The sequence below is a fragment of the Gorilla gorilla genome, chromosome 12 (assembly GCF_029281585.2).
Source record: "Gorilla gorilla gorilla isolate KB3781 chromosome 12, NHGRI_mGorGor1-v2.1_pri, whole genome shotgun sequence".
NCBI classification, from domain to species: domain Eukaryota; kingdom Metazoa; phylum Chordata; class Mammalia; order Primates; family Hominidae; genus Gorilla; species Gorilla gorilla.
In genome coordinates, this window is record NC_073236.2 from 78,737,820 (window position 1) to 78,755,205 (window position 17,386).

General features: G+C 37.5%; 1 protein-coding gene across 4 annotated transcripts in view; it reads right to left on the reverse strand.

Moving 5' to 3' along the window:
* Window positions 1–631: 631 nt before the first annotated feature.
* PEX13 (peroxisomal biogenesis factor 13) overlaps window positions 632–17,386 on the reverse strand; it is a 34,416-nt gene continuing 17,661 nt past the window's right edge. For 3 of the 4 annotated variants that reach the window (XM_004029283.5, XM_063695872.1, XM_055377962.2), the window contains exons 3-4: window positions 6,776–6,901; window positions 632–4,150 (exon numbers count right to left, since the gene is read on the reverse strand). In XM_004029283.5, the coding sequence (XP_004029332.3) occupies window positions 3,852–4,150; window positions 6,776–6,901 (425 nt within the window). In that variant the 3' untranslated portion in view covers window positions 632–3,851. The remainder of the gene's footprint in view (window positions 4,151–6,775; window positions 6,902–17,386) is intronic. The other variant, XR_010129973.1, reaches the window with a different exon arrangement.

Sequence of the window (17,386 nt, forward strand, 5' to 3'; positions counted from 1 at the left end):
AAGCACTTTCATGTGAGGCAGGTGTAGCAGCTATGCCTATTGTTATAATTTAGGAAACTGAAAAATAAATAATGGGACTTAAATCTTACAGTAAGCAGTGATGTCTAAACTAGAATCTAGATCCCCCAAAATCTAGGTATGAAGTGTTTTTATTTAACACACCTGTAGGTAATTCTATATAAATGTATAATTTTTCTTTTTTTTTTGTTTTTTTCTTTTTAGATGGAGTCTCGCTCTGTCGCACAGACTGGAGTGCAGTGGCGCGATCCTGGCTCACTGCAATCTCTGCCTCCCGGGTTCAAGCAATTCTCCTGCCTCAGCCTCCCAAGTAGCTGGGACTACAGGCACCCACCGCCACACCTGGCTAATTTTTGTATTTTTAGTAGAGACGGGGTTTCATCATATTGGTCAGGCTGGTCTCGAACTCCTGACCTTGTGATCCGCCCGCCTTGGCCTCCCAAAGTGCTGGGATTAAAGGTGTGAGCCACCACGCCTGGCCTATTTTTCTTTAAATCACAAAGAAACAGAACAGATAGGTTTGCAGTAGGTAATATATACAATAATGTTAAAGAGAGACTTCATATTAATTCTAATCCTGCAAAAGCGTTAAGAATTTATCTTAAAAAGTCAATCAAGTTTAACATATTTTTATTTCTCCAGTAAAAGTAACTTCACAACCTACTAAAAATAAAAATTTAACTGCATTCAGTTTCTGTTCATTTTTCTATTAAAGAAAGCACAAGATAAAGGATAGCTGTGTTCAAGTAAATGTGTAATTATGACACACAGAATCAAGTACGTACAAAAAATGTTAAAACATGAAAATGTATAGTTCTTTTACCATTTCCTTTCTGAACTCATAAAATATAATCAGAAAAATTAAAAGAAACATGTTTTATTATTGTAAACTTATATTTTATTTAATTAATAATGTTTTGGTGTGTTAGTAATTTCTGTAAAGTAGCACTCCTTAAATAAGTTCCTAAAAATAATATTGGAGCCTTGAACATTTAATCTCAGCTAAAAAAATTATTCTAAAACTGTCATGATAAAAAAGGTTACAAAATTTCTCTTTATTCTAGTCCTGAATTCCTTCTCCAGAATTTTAATACAAAACGAATTTTCAGGCACAAATAGTCACCAGATAATGCATACCGTAATTTAGCACACTTAACCAAACAATAAACACCCTTACAAAAGTGTCACTATTTTATCACTTTGTGCTGTACTCTTCTCCCTATACATCCTTAATAGTGGTCACTTCTACTTTACTTCTAGCATTCAATTTAGACATCTCAACCCCAAATTTAATAATCTGTTTTATCAAACATTTGTTTTGAGAACAAAATTTCTATAAATTATCTTACAAATCAAAGCAGAACCTTTAATTGTAGAACACAAATGAAAAATAATATACAAGAAACCTTATCTCTTCAACTTCAAGGCTAATACCTGGGTGTTGGAAAACTGGCCAAAGATAAATAAATTTTACTATAAAGTATTTATTTTTCTGCACTGGGTCAAGATTTCTATTATAAATGATATGTTACTTACGATACTGTCGTTTCAAAAAAGGGCTTTCCAAGAAGCCTTTAGTAAAGTTCTTCTATGCTGGGTATGTACTTGGTTCCTGTATGTTTTAATCTGAACTATTCGAGAATTACTTATTTGTTGAACATAGTCTATTAGAAAAAAATACTAAATCGCCAGGTGCGGTGGCTCACGCCTGTAATCCCAACACTTTGGGAGACCGAAGCAGGCTCATCACGAGGTCAGGAGATGGAGACCATCCTGGGTAACACGGTGAAACCCCGTCTCTACTAAAAATACAAAAAAAATTAGCTGGGCGTGGTGGTGGGCACCTGTAGTCCCAGCTACTCGGGAGGCTGAGGCAGGAGAATGGCGTGAACCCGGGAGGCGGAGCTTGCAGTGAGCCGAGATCGCGCCACTGGACTCCAGCCTGGGCGACAGAGTGAGACTCCGTTTCAAAAAAAGAAAAAAGAAAAGATACTAAATCACAATTTTTATCAAACAGTTCAAAGTTTTCAACAATATCTATAAATGTATTCTTATACACCTGTATTCCTGATAGTATTACTCTGTAGTATGTTCGTAGCAAGTATATGAAGTTTCCAATTTTCTGGGGAAATATTCAGTGTACTGAAAGTTAACTGCATTTAAAATCATTATAAACCAAAAAACACGTCAAATAGCATTATCGTATTATTATTTTTTGTTTGTTTGTTTTGAGACAGAGTCTTGCTCTGTCCCCTAGGCTAGAGTGCAGTGGCATGATCTCAGCTCACTGCAACCTCTGCCTCCCGGGTTCAAGTGATTCTCCTGCCTCAGCCTCCTGAGTAGCTGGGACTACAGGTGCACGCCACTGCACCCAGTTAATTTTCATATTTTTAGTAGAGACAGGGTTTCACCGTGTTGGCCAGGCTGGTCTCAAACTCCTGACCGCAGGTGATCCGCCCGCCTTGGCCTCCCGAAGTGCTGAGATTAAAGGCATGAGGATTATCATATTCTAAATGGCAATAGAGCACTAAGACTATAAATAAGTCTCAGTAGTAAAAACTAAACCTAAAAGAAAAATGTATCCAATGTGACACATTTTCAATATTTACAGAGCATCCTAAATATGGAATTTAAAAAATTACACAAGGTAGAAGCAAACAATCTATGAAAATATTAAAAATTACTATTATAACTGATTATATCATTAAGTGCAAACTCAAAAGAACTCAAGTATTTGTTGTAGGAAAAGAAAGTATACCTTTCATATACTTCTGATTCACCCAGTATGAAAACTAGTCATATTTTAAAGAAATAAATAATTTTATTTTTTGAGACGGAGTTTCGCTTTTGTTGCCCAGGCTGAAGTGCAATGGCGAGATCTCGGGCTCAGCGTAACCTCCGCCTCCCGGGGTTCAAGCAATTCTCCTGCCTCAGCCTCCCGAGTAGCTGGGATTACAGGCATGTGCCACCACACCTAGCTAATTTTGTATTTTTCGTAAAGATGGGGTTTCTCCATGTTGGTCAGGGTGGTCTCGAACTCCCAACCTCAGGTGATCCGCCTGCCTCAGCCTCCCAAAGTGCTGGGATTACAGGCGTGAGCCACCATGCCTGGCTTAAAGAGATAAATAATTAAGGGATCCTTAGAAGAAATGGAACAGTTTGTAAGAAAGATAAATTTCAGACTTTTTGCTAGGAGGGAAAACTATTAGGGCTACATACTCTATCATTCTAGAACCATTTCCTTCAGAATGCTTCTGGGTGACCTTTTCAAGATAAATTTTTAAAAATACAGTAAAAGATAGCAGTGTCAGTTGTTTGTGGGTGAAAATATAAACCCAACACTGGATATAATACAGATCAGAAAATTTTATTATTGAGATTACTTAAGGTTGTAAAAAAAAAAAAATTTACCTTTTGCCTGTTCTCATACTGACATGTTACCACTCCATTTCTAAGGATTCCAAGTCAATTAATGTAGAACTGTTAAAAGTATTAATGATCCCTACTGTACCAAACTGTGCATGCTATAGTTCATCAATCTTACTCTTCCAATAAACCTAGAGATTTAAATAAGATAAAAATGACAGCAGTCTCCATAATCTTAAAATCTAGGTGAAACAAATGTCCTTATGGTCCAATAACGTGTATAATAAAATGTAACCAGGTCACCAGACCAACATACTAGTGTGTAACTTTAATAATTTCTAGCAGCAAAACACCTGGAATAGCCAATAACAAATGTTTTCATTGGATTGTACATTCATTTCTTTGTGAGAAATAATTTTAAAAAGTACTCTAAAGTATTGTTCAACTGCAGGCAAACATGAAAGATATCAAAGATCTTGCTTTTCTCCATCTTTCCCAATGGAATCAGGTGCAACTGGAACCTTATTAGTTTCAACAAAAACAGATTCAAAGGCAGCTTCCTGTTCATCCAAAGAATCAGCAACCGTGGCTCCTTTAGTTAGTGTTGGGTTGGTAAAAGATTGTTGCTGCTTGGAAACTTTACTTGATTCCACCGTTTTCCTACCTTTTCTTTTACCAAGAATTTTGACATAATTCGCAGGTATAAGTCCTGTTGTTTGGCCATCAAGGCTAGCCAGAAGCCAACCACGCACTTTGGGTTGTTGTTCTGATGGAAAAAAAAGACAGTCTTGTAATTACAATATACTTTGGAGGTCCAACAGAATATTAATGGTAAAATATCACATTCAGGAAAATCTGTTATGCTTACATAGTAGATAACAAATAGTACATGCATATATATTCAAAATCAAATGCTGAGTAGGCTTAACAGTTCTAGGGTCCATTCTTCTATTTTTATTTTATACTTACTAAATATTTCCTTCCACCTTGAAGAACATAAAGTTTATTATCAGTTGGTCCATTTATAGAGTAGGGAGAGTTAGTTCTCTCAAAACTGAAAACTAACATCAATGTCTTTCACATTTTAAACTGGAGTCTAAAAAATGAATATCTTATTCCTCTCAACTGGGTAAGTTAGGAATAAGTATAGAAAAGATATACCTTTAATGCACTCAGCTTTCTTAGCCTACTTTTGGCAAAAATATAAAATTCGTTTCATGTGATTGTGATAAACAATCCTGAAGACAGTAAATATTAATTTCAATCCAAGATGGGCAAAAAATTGAAGACCTCTGTTATTTCTAGCCATATGATAAAGGCAATACTCTAAGCTTAAAGAAAGATTATTTAATGTACTCAATTTTCTATTGTATTTTCCTATTTTATCTATATCTTTAAAAATCTGCTTAACTGTTACAATTTTAGTTCAACATTATAATTTAGGCACAATATAAGACTTTTAAATGTTTAATGCTCTATAACAACAGGAAAAAACAAATTTACCATGTCTACGACCGATTTTGTTCCAAAGGCCCAAACATACTTTTCTTGAGCAATGGAGGAAAGCCAAGAAGCAAGCTAGTGTTAAGAGGCACTATTCATTGAAGAATAATGAAATATAAAATTTTTCTGAAGTGTTATGTAACTGAAAGAAACCACATGACCTCTAATTAAAATTATCTGTGTTGTTCCTGTCTCTAACAACAAATCTTTAAAAAATCATTCGTTTGAAATCCAAAAAAGTAAATTGCTATTTTCCCTATAAGAAAAATATGAATAGGCCCAGCGTGGTGGTACACATCTGTAATTCCAGCACCTTGGGAGGCCAAGTCGGGCGGATCACAAGGTCAGGAGTTCGAGACCAGCCTGACCAACATGGTGAACGCCTGTCTCTACTAAAAATACAAAAACTAGCTGGGCGTGGTGGCATGTGCCTGTAGTCCCAGCAACTCAGGAGGCTGAGGCAGGAGAATCACTTGAACCTGGGAGGCGGAGGTTGCAGTGAGCCGAGATTGTGCCACTGCACTCCAGCCTGAGCAACAGAGCTAGACTCTGTCTCAAAAAAAAAAAAAAAAAAGAAAGAAAAATAAGAATAGAATACCTAAAAGTCTAGAGGTTTGTTTTTTTTTTTCTTGAGACAAGGTTACACTACGTTGCCCAGGCTGGAGTGCAGTGGTGCTGTTCCACAGATGTGATTACAATGTACTACAGCCTCAAACTCCTGGCCTCAAGTGATCCTTCTGCCTCAGCCCCTTGAGTAGGTGGGACTATAGGTGCACACACTGCACCTCGCTTAAGTCTAGGTTTTTTGTAAAAGGGATGAGGCAAAGATTTAGTAATCTCATCCAAAATTTTCAATTATTTACATAGTAATGATTTGAACATTGAAGGTATTTCTTCCCTGCATAGAATGACTAAAACCAAAAAAAGGGTGAAGTTTCCATAAATAGATGCTTCCATGAAAAAACAGCCAGAGTTGTTAAAAGCACAAGGTCTCAAGTTAGACAAACCTAGATTCATAGTCCAGTTCTATTGCACCTTTGCTTTGTGATACTGGACAATTTACTTATTCTGAGTCTCAGTTTCTTCAAGGGTAAAACAATGACAGGATAATAATAGTACCACTTCACCGTATTATTGTAAGGCTTAAATGAAATATGTAAAATATAGTACCTTGTACATAGTAAGTACTCAATAAATAACATGTTATTGTTATTAGTACCTTTATCAACAAAACATCACTTTTTGCAATAAACTTGAATCCCCATAAATACACCTATTAAAAAAAATCCATAAAAATCCTGATAATCATTACTCAGGAAGGGTGAAGGAAAAGGTCATTTTGCCTAGAGTCATTAAAAAGTATCAGTGACTTGGTCCAAAAAGAAACCTGAGATGCGTATAAATCTCTTGCTGGGGTTCTATAATACTTCATGACAATATTTCCTAAAATACTTATGATGAAATTTCTGAGGTAAACACTACTGAAGTAATAAAGAAGCAACACCAGTCCCAGTAATCAAGGACTAACAGCAATGCTTAGATGATGTTACATAATTCCTTTGCTTTATTAGATTTGTTATGTTTAGTTACTGACATCACGTTTTTGTGTGGGGATTAACAGTTTGAAATTCAAGTATTTTGAGTTTAGAAAAGCCTATATAAACAAAGCCTTTCCTTATCTCAGTTAAATAGTATTCGAATAACTCTGCTGGGGCATTTCTTCCTGACTCCTCCAGATTTGGAAGCTCTAAATTGACATGAAAAAGAAGTTCTAGTAACTATCTCTAAGTTAACTAACAATGAACAAGATCCTTTGTTGTAGTTTTTAATACTGCATTTATGAATATCAAAATTTACAGATAATTCCAACTTATTCATAATTTATTACCTTTGAGAGCTAAGTTCAGCATATCACCAGCCCGGAAAGAAATTTCTTCTTCAGATACGGCAGCAAAATCATATTCTGCTCTGGCAACTACATGGTCATCCTCACCACTTGCCCAGTTGATGCTGTCTATAGGCCAAATTAAAATTAGGTTAATAAAATTTACAAAAGAAAAATGCAGATATTTCACTGGCTATGGCTTGCAAACTGCATAAATTTGCAAAGAGAAAAGTCCTCCCCTCCCAAGTAAAAACTATAATGAATACTATGTTAAATCAACAATAGATCCACTAAAGATACCTATTATGAACTTTTTCCTTTCTTTAAGCTCCAACTTCCCGCTCTCTTACCGTGAGCCAGGGGTTGGCAAATTTTTTCTGAAAAGGGTCAGATAGTTAATATTTTAGACTATGAAGGCCAAGAGGCAAAACAGGATATTGGGCAATTACTTTTATAAAAAGAGGAAACAAAATTTCCATAAATTTATTGACAAGATTAAAAATATAATAACCATGTTTCTTTTTGGTAATACAGGTCTATTTGGAAGCTACTTAGAAGAATGAAATATTTTGGGGGAAGGATATTTCACTTAATTGGAAATCAATTATAAATATTCACTTGCTAATTCTAATTTGTAATAAAATTTGAGGTACTGCATTTTTGAAAATGCCTTTTCATACAGATAGGTAATGTCAAATCCTAATATGAGTCTATGAGTATGTGGTTTTAATTGAGCATATTTATTAGTTGGGAGAGTAATAGGCCAGAATATAATTCTGTTAAATTCTTCTCTTGATATTTGCCTTTTACCATGTTATTACATTGCAGATTAATCACTTCCAAATGAAGATTAAGTGGAAGTTCCTCAATTGCATAGTTAAATGGATTTTGAAATATGGAAATTTCCTTTGTGCTTGCATGGAGGTCCAAAAAATGCTCTGGCATTGTATTAATAGCTTAAGCTTGGAAAATGTATCTGCTGCCAACTTGCGTGGGAATGGAGATACTGCTTTTGTTAACTTCTGACAGTCTGAGAGGTATATAAAGCAGTGTGACATTACTTATGAGTCAAACTGTATTAGGTGTTGTCAAAACTTTACTCCAGCATAAGTTTTGCACATAAGCACTGTTCTGCTTTGTGGTTTCCGTTTGAATTACTTAAGAATATAGGCCAGGCGTGGTGGTTCACACCTGTAATCTCAGCACTTTGGGAGGCCGAGGCGGGTGGATCTCCTGAGGTCGGGAGTTTGAGACCAGCCTGACCAACATGGAGAAACTCCATTACTACTAAAAATACAAAATTAGCCAGGCATGGTGGCGCATGCCTATAATCCCAGTACTCTGAGAGGCTGAGACAGGGGAAATTGCATGAGTCCAGCAGTTCAAGACCAACCTGGGCAACATAGGGAAACCTTGTTTCTACAAAAAAATAAACAAAATTAGGCAGATGTGATGGCACGCGCCTATAGTCTCAGCTTGAATCGCTTGAACCTGGGAGGCAGAGGTTGCAGTGAGCCAAGACTGCACTACTGCACTCCAGCCTGGGCAACTGAGCGAGGCCCTGTCTCAAAAAGAAAACAACAACGACAAAGAATATAACTAAGTCTGGGCTGGACATGGTGGTTCATGCCTGTAATCTCACTCAGCACTTTGGGAGGCTAAGGCAGGATTGCTTGAGGCCAGGAGTTCAAGACCAGCCTGAGCAACACAGTGGAATCTCGTCTCCACAATAAATAAATAAATTGGCCAGATGTGGTGGTGTGTACTTCTAGTACTAGCTACTTGGGAAGCTGAGGTGGGAGAATCATGTGAGCCCAAGAGTGTGAGGTTGCAGTGAGCTATGATCATGCTACTGCACTCCAGCCTGGCTGACAAAGCAAGACCCTGTCTCCAAAAAGAACTCAGAATTTAACTAAGTCTGCAGTAAAAGGTGATTTCCAAAGCTGAATGGGTTTAATAACAATAGCTGAAAAGGAGTTCTGTTCAGAAAAATTTCATTCTTGGCCTCAATCTCAAAAAAAATAAAATAAAACTTAAACCTTGTTCTGCCATTGAATTGCCATGCAGTAGGGCAAGTCGGGATCTTCAGCTTCTGTATCTGACAAAAATTCACAAAACTGACAATGATTATGTCACAAGAGTGAATAAACTTTACCTTGACACTACTAGTTCAATAACACATGATAAATTCAAATATTTTCTGCAATGTGGCTGCTGATAATACAATGAATAACCATAAACAAAAAAACTGTATTTTCAAAAGCTTTGTAACTTTTGTCCAACTAGGCCTTTTCCTGCTCCACCTATAATTTTCACCATTATCAGGTGCAACACATCTTAGCAGATTCAGGTTGTACAGAATCAGTGTTTTCACCTTCTTTGAAAATGTTCTTGTCTGTAGTTGAACCATGACTATTCATAGAGGCTAATTCTTCAGTCATTTCCAATTCACCACTGATTTCTCAAATAAACAACTAAGCAGTACAGTCTTTTTTTTTGAAATTTTTTTTTTTTTTTTTTTAGTAGAGACAGGGTTTCACCACGTTAGCCAGGATGGTCTTGATCTCCTGACCTCATGATCCGCCCGCCTCGGCCTCCCAAAGTGCCAGGATTACAGGCATGAGCCACCGAACCCAGCCTGTCTTTGTTTTATGCTACTTTAACAGAATACTACAGACTGGGTAATTTGTAAACAATGAAAGTTTATTTGCTCACAGTTCTGGGGGCTAGGAAATCCGAGATCAAGGGGCATTTAGTAAGGGCCTTCTTGTTGTGTCATAACATGGCAGGAGGCATCACATGGCAAGAGAGTGCATGCGAGAGAGTAAGAGGGCCAAACTAGCTTGTATAACAAACTCACTCTCGAGATAATGAACTCACTCCCATGATGACAACATTTAGCCAACAGATTTAGCAAGTATTAATATCTATTGGGTCATGATGAGCCAAGGAAAAACATTCAAATCATTTGTCTTATTTTAAGTTGGCCATGTTGTTCAAAATGCCATCAACTCTTCAAGGAACTGTTCTCACTGAGAAGCTAATAATCTTAAACAAGTTTACTTTCTCTGGACATATTTTTTTTGGCTGTTGCAATTACCATGAGTAAACAGGTTTCCTTGCTTGGGTAACATATGAACCTCTCAGGAACTTATTTTGGTTGCAGCCTCATTTTATTTTTTATTTGATGCAGAAATTCTGCTGTGATGAGAATTCCATTTTAAATTTTCTAATTTTTTTGACTGTTGATTTTCTGTGATGAGTGCTCAATCTGGTAATGTTGATGTGTAGTATAGCCATTTAACATAGCTATAGTGTCACTGTATAATAAATAGTTTTTTTACCATCTAATTCAATAACGAAATAATTCATACTATACTGTGCCTTGAAAATATGACACTCAAAGTACACTTTTTTCTTGTGTGTCATATATGAATTCATAATTTCAAAAAAAACCCACTGTAGTATAACAATGTATGTATTACTCATCATGCTATCAAGTTATAACTAAGTTACTGAAATTTGTAGTGGGCAGAGCAAAAGTGAAGCCATCGGAATTTCACATACAGTCTCTGTGCAAACTATTCAATTCCACTGTTACAGTGGAAAAGCAGCCATAACAATATGTATGGAAATAAGTGTGGCTGTGCTCCAATACAACTTTATTAATGAAATTTGAATTCTATATAATTTTCACATCACAGATTATTTCAATTTTTAAAACATTCTTTTAATTTTCCAACAACTGAAAAGTATAAAAACCATTTTTAGCTTGTGAGCTGTACAAAAATAGGAGCAGGCCAGATTTGGCCCACAGGCCACGGTTTGCCAACCCCTGCTCTAAGAGCTAAAGTAATAGGACCCCAATTTTGCTTCTCCTCAAAAATCTCTTTGTATCATTACCGGTTTCCTCTCCTTTTGACTCAGATAAAAAACCGTCCTTCCTTTTTACCTGCTAGGTTCCGTAAGATCACACCCTCTCTTACTTCCTATAGTAGCTTCTTCATCATTTAACTCCTATCTTTCCCTTATTTATAACTGCTCCTTCTCTACTGACTCCTTTTAGCCTAAAAACATTCTCAGATCTCCTCACTTCTGAAAAGACAAAGCAAAACAAAAAACTGACAATCTCCCACAACAACTTGATCACTCAATTTGGCCATTCTTTTCCTCCCTCCTTCCATTCACTGCTAATCTTTTCTTTTTCCACATCTTCTGACTTTATTTACCCTTTATCCTCTGCTACAGTTTCTGTCTTCTCCACTTTACCAAAACTACTTGCTGGAGCTTGATGACTTCCAGTTGCCAGATCTAATAATCTTTTCTCAGTTCTTGATCTTATTGTAGAACCTTACATCATTCATCATCCTTCCACTCTTCCTCCATAATGTAGCAATAATATGGTTCTACTTCTGTTCTTCCTGATTTCCATCTTAGTCTGTCTTCTTTTCTGTCTTGCTACGTATGATAGTAGTATCATTCACTTGTATTAGTTCTTCCATTTATTTATTTTGAGACGGGGTCTTGCTGTGTCACCCAAACTGGAGTACAGTGGTACAATCTCAGCTCACTTCAGGCTCAACCTCCAAGGCTCAAACCACCCTCCCATCTCAGCCTCCCAAGTAACTGGGACTATAGGCATGCACCACCACACCCGGATAATTTTTGTAACTGTTGTAGAGACAGGTTTTCCCTATGCTGCACAGGCTGGCCTTAAACTTCTGGGCTCAAGCGATTTGCCAGGCTTAAGCGATCTGCAGGCCTCATCCTCCCAGTGTTGGGATTACAGGGGTGAGTAATCCCAATCTGACTCTATCTCAGGACCCATGTCACTGCCATGCTGAGCCAAGCCACCATTTCTCACTTGAATTAAGGTAATGGCTGCTTGACTCTCCTGATTGGTCTCTTCTGCCCTAGCTCTACCTAAAAACCATTCTTAGTAAAAAGGTGTATATATATATACCTTTTTTATATATATACACATATATACTTTTTTATACATATACACATATATATACATATATACTTATATATATACTATATATACTTTAATATATATCTGTGTATATATATATACACATATATATATATTTACATTTAATACTTTAAGTTCTAGGGTATATGTGCACAATGTACCGGTTTGTTACAGAGGTATATATGTGTCATGTTGGTTTGCTGCACCCATCAACTCATCGTTTACATTAGGTATTTCTCCTAATGCTACCCATCTCCAAGCCCGTCCACCCCGACAGGCCCCAGTGTGTGATGCTCCCTGCCCTGTATCCATGTGTTCTCATTGTTCAACTCCCACCTATGAGTGAGAACATGCGGTGTTTGGTTTTCTGTCCTTGTGATAGTTTGCTGGGAATGATGGTTTCCAGCTTCATCCATGTCCCTGCAAAGGACATGAACTCATCTTTTTTTATGGCTGCATAGTATTTCATGGTGTATATGTGCCACGTTTTCTTAATCCAGTCTATCATTGATGGACATGTGGGTTGGTTCCAAGTCTTTGCTATTGTGAACAGTGCCACAATAAACATACGTGTGCATGTGTCTTTATAGTAGCACGATTTATAATCCTTTGGATATATACCCAGTAAGGGATCACTGGGTCAAACGGTATTTCTAGTTCTAGATCCTTGAGGAATCGCCACACTGTCTTCCACAATGGTTGAACTAATTTACACTCCTACCAACAGTGTAAAAGCATTTCTCCACATCCTCTCCAGCATCTGTTGTTTCCTGACTTTTTAATGATCATTCTAACTGGCATGAGAGGGTATCTCATTGTGGTTTTGATTTGCAGTTCTCTGATGACCAGTGATGATGAGCATTTTTTCATATGTTTGTTGGCTGCATAAATGTCTTCTTTTGAGAAGTATCTGTTCTTATCTTTTGCCTACTTTTTGATGGGGTTGTTTTTTTTCTTGTAAATTTGTTTAAGTTCTTTGTAGATTCTAGACATTAGCCCTTTGTCAGATGGGTAGATTGCAAACATTTTCTCCCATTCTGTAGGTTGCCTGTTCACTCTGATGATAGGTTCTTTTGCTGTGCAGAAGCTCTTTAGTTTAATTAGATCCCATCTGTCTATTCCGGCTTTTGTTGTCATTGTTTTTGGTGTTTTAGTCATGAAGTCTTTGCCCATGCCTATGTCCTGAAAGTGTTGCTTAGGCTTTCTTCTTGGGTTTTTATGGTGTTAAGTCTTACATTTAAGTTTTTAATCCATCTTGAGTTAATTTTTGTATATGGTGTAAGGAAGGAATCTAGTTTCAGCTTTCTACATATGGCTAGCCAGTTTTTCCAGCACCATTTATTAAATAGGGAATCCTTTCCCTATTTCTTGTTTTTGTCAGGTTTGTCAAAGATCAGATGGTTGTAGATGTGGTATTATTTCTGAGGCCTCTGTTCTATTCCATTGGTCTATATATCTGTGTTGGTACAAGCACCATGCTGTTTTGGTTACTGTAGCCTTGTAGTATAGTTTGAAGTCAGGTAGTGTGATGCCTCCAGCTTTGTTCTTTTTGCTTAGGATTGTCTTGGTTATGTGGGCTCTTTTTTGGTTCCATATGAACTTTAAAGTAGTTTTTTCCAATTCTGTGAAGAAAGTCAGTGGTAGCTTAATGGGGATAGCATTGCATCTATAAATTACCTTGGGCAGTACTGCCATTTTCATGATATTGATTCTTCCTATCCATGGGCATGGAATGTTCTTCCATTTGTTTGTGTCATTTTTTATTTCATTGAGCAGTGGTTTGTAGTTCTCCTTGAAGAGGTCCTTCACATCCCTTGTAAGTTGGATTCCTAGGTATTTTATTCTCTTTGTAGTAACTGTGAATGGGAGTTCACTCATGATTTGGCTATTACTGGTGTATAGGAATGCTTGTGATTTTTGCACACTGATTTTGTATCCTGACACTTTGCTGAGGTTGCTTATCAGCTTAAGGAGATTTTGGGCTGACACAATGGGGTTTTCTAAATATACAACCATGTCATCTGCAAACGGAGACAATTTGAGTTCCTCTTTTCCTAATTGAATACCCTTTCTTTCTTTCTCTTGCCTGACTGCCCTAGCCAGAACTTCTAACACCATGTTGAATAGGAGTGGTGACAGAGGGCATCCTTGTCTTATGCTGGTTTTCAAAGGGAATGCTTCCAGTTTTTGCCCATTCAGTATGATATTAGGTGTGGATTTATCATAAATACCTTTTATTATTTTGAGATACGTTCCATCAATACCTAGTTTATTGAGAGTTTTTAGCATGAAGGACTGTTGAATTTTGTTGAAGGCCTTTTCTACATCTATTGAGATAATCATTTGGTTTTTGTCTTTGGTTCTGTTTATGTGATGGATTACATTTATTGATTTGCGAATGTTGAACCAGCCTTGCATCTCAAGGATGAAGCCAACTTGATCATGGTGGATAAGGTTTTTGATGTGTTGCTGGATTCGGTTGGCCAATATTTTATTGAGGATTTTTACATTGATGTTCATCAGGGATACTGGCCTACAATTCTTTTGTGTGTGTGTTTCTCTGCCAGGCTTTGGTATCAGGATGATGCTGGCCTCATAAAATGAGTTAGAGAGGATTCCCTCTTTTTCTATTAATTGGAATAGTTTCAGAAGGAATGGTGCCAGCTCCTCTTTCTACCTCTGGCAGAATTTGGCTGTGAATCTGTCTGGTCCTGGACTTTTTTTCGTTGGTCGGTTATTAATTACTGCTTCAATTTCAGAACCTGTTATTGGTCTATTCAGAGATTCAACTTCTTCTTGGTTTAGTCTTGGGAGGGTGTATGTGTCCAGGAATTTATCCATTTCTTCTAGATTTTCTAGTTTACTTATGTAGAGGTGTTTATAGAATTCTCTGATGGTAGTTTGTATTTCTGTGGGATGGGTGGTGATACCCCTTTTATCATTTTTTATTGCATCTATTTGATTCTTCTCTCTTTTCTTTATTAGTCTTGCTAGCAGTCTATTTTGTTGATCTTTTCAAAAAACCAGCTCCTGGATTCACTGATTTTTTGAAGGGTTTTTTGTGTCTCTATCTCCTTCAGTTTTGCTCTGATCTTAGTTATTTCTTGCCTTCTGCTAGCTTTTGAATTTGTTTGCTCTTGCTTCTCTAGTTCTTTTCATTGTGATGTTAGGGTGTTGATTTTAGACCTTTCCTGCTTCTTGTGGGCATTTAGTGCTATAAATTTTCCTTTACACACTGCTTTAAATGTGTCCCAGAGATTCTGGTATGTTCTTTGTTTTCCTTGGTTTGAAAGAACATATTTCTGCCTTCATTTCGTTATTTACCCAGTAGTCATTCAGTAACAGGTTGTTCAGTCTCTATGTAGTTGTGTGGTTTTGAGTGTTTATTAATCCTAAGTTCTAGTTTGATTGCACTGTGGTCTGAGAGACAGTTTGTTGTGATTTCTGTTCTTTTACATTTGCTGAGGAGTGTTTTACTTCCAATTGTGTGGTCAATTTTAGAATATGTGCGATGTGGTGCTGAGAAGAATGTATACTCTGTTGATTTGGGGTGTAGAGTTCTGTAGATGTCTATTAGGTCCACTTGGTCCAGAGGTGAGTTCAAGTCCTGGATATCCTTGTTAACCTTTTGTCTCATTGATCTAATATTGACAGTGGGGTGTTAAAGTCTCCCATTATGATTGTGTGCGAGCCTAAGTCTCTTTGTAAGTCTCTAAGGACTTACTTTATGAATCTGGGTGCTCCTGTATTGGATGCATATATATTTAGGATAGTTAGCTCTTCTTGTTGAATTGATCCCTTTACCATTATGTAATGGCCTTGTCTTTTTTGATCTTTGTTTAAAGTCTGTTTTATCAGAGACTAGGATTGCAACTCCTGCTTTTTTTTTTGCTTTCCATTTGCTTGGTAGATCTTCCTCCATCCCTTTATTTTGAGCCTATGTGTGTCTTTGAACAAGAGATGGGTCTCCTGAATACAGCACACCCATGGGTCTTGACTCTTTATCCAATTTGCCAGTCTGTGTCTCTTAATTGGGGCATTTAGCCCATTGACATTTAAGGTTAACATTGTTATGTGTGAATCTGATCCTGTCATTCATTATGATGTTAACTGGTTATTTTGCCCATTAATTGATGCAGTTTCTTCATAGTGTTGACGGTCTTTACAATTTGGCATGTTTTTGCAGTGGCTGGTACCAGTTGTTCCTTTCCATGTTTAGTGCTTCCTTCAGGAGCTTTTGTAAGGCAGGCCTGGCGGTGAAAAAATCTCTCGGCATTTGCTTGTCTGTAAAGGAATTTATTTCTCCTTCGCTTATGAAGCTTAGTTTGGCTGGATGTGAGATTCTGGGTTGAAAATTCTTTTAAGAATGTTGAATATTGGCTCCCACTGTCTTCTGGCTTGTAGGGTTTCTGGTGAGAGCTGCTGTTAGTCTGATGGGCTTCCCTTTGCGGGTAATCCGGCCTTTCTCTCTGGCTGCTCTTAACATTTTTTCCTTCATTTCAACCTTGGTGAATCTGACAATTACGTGTCTTGGGGTTGCTCTTCTCGAGGTGTATCTTCGTGGTGTTCTCTGTATTTCCTGAATTTGAATGTTGGCCTGCCTTGCTAGTTAGGGAAGTTCTCCTGGATAATATCCTGAAGAGTGTTTTCTAACCTGGTTTCATTCTCCCTATCACTTTCCGGTACATCAGTCAAACGTAGATTTGGTCTTTTCACATAGTCCCGTATTTCTTGGAGGCTTTGTTCATTTCTTTTCACTCTTTTTTCTCTAATCTTGTATTCTTGTTTTATTTCATTAATTTGATCTTCAATCACTGATATCCTTTCTTCCACTTGATTGAATCGGCTTTTTTTTTTTTTTTTTTTTTTTAAGATGGAGTTTCGCTCTTGTTGCCCAGGCTAGAGTGCAATGGTGTGATCTTGGCTCCCTGCAACCTCCGCCTCCTGGGTTCAAGCGATTCTCCTGCCTCAGCCTCCCTAGTAGCTGGGATTACAGGCATGTGCCAACACGCCCGGCTAATTTTGTATTTTTAGTAGAGATGGGGTTTCTCCATGTTGGTCAGGCTGGTCTCGAACTCTCGACCTCAGGTGATCCGCCCGCCTTGGCCTCACAAAGTGCTGGGATTACAGGCGTGTGCCACCGTGCCTGGCCATTGAATCAGCTATTGAAGCTTGTGTGTGCATCATGAAGTTCTTGTGCTGTGGCTTTTAGCTCCATCAGGTCATTTAAGGTCTTCTGTACACTCTTTATTCTAGTTAGCCATTCATCTAACCTTTTTTCAAGGTTTTTAGCTTCCTTGCGATGGGTTAGAACATGCTCCTTTAGTTCGGAGACGTTTGTTATTACCAACCTTTGGAAGCCTACTTCTGTCAACTTGTCAAACTCATTCTCCATCCAGTTTTGTCCCCTTGCTGGCGAGCAGCTGCGATCCTTTGGAGAAGAGGCGCTCTGGTTTTTGGAATTTTCAGGTTTTCTGCTCTGGTTTCTCCCCATCTTTGTAGTTTTATCTACCTTTGGTCTTTGATGTTGGCGACCTACAAATGGGGTTTTGGTGTGGATGTCCTTTTTGTTGATGTTGATGCTATTCCTTTCTGTTGTTAGTTTTCCTTCTAACAGTCAGGCCCCTCAGCTGCAGGTC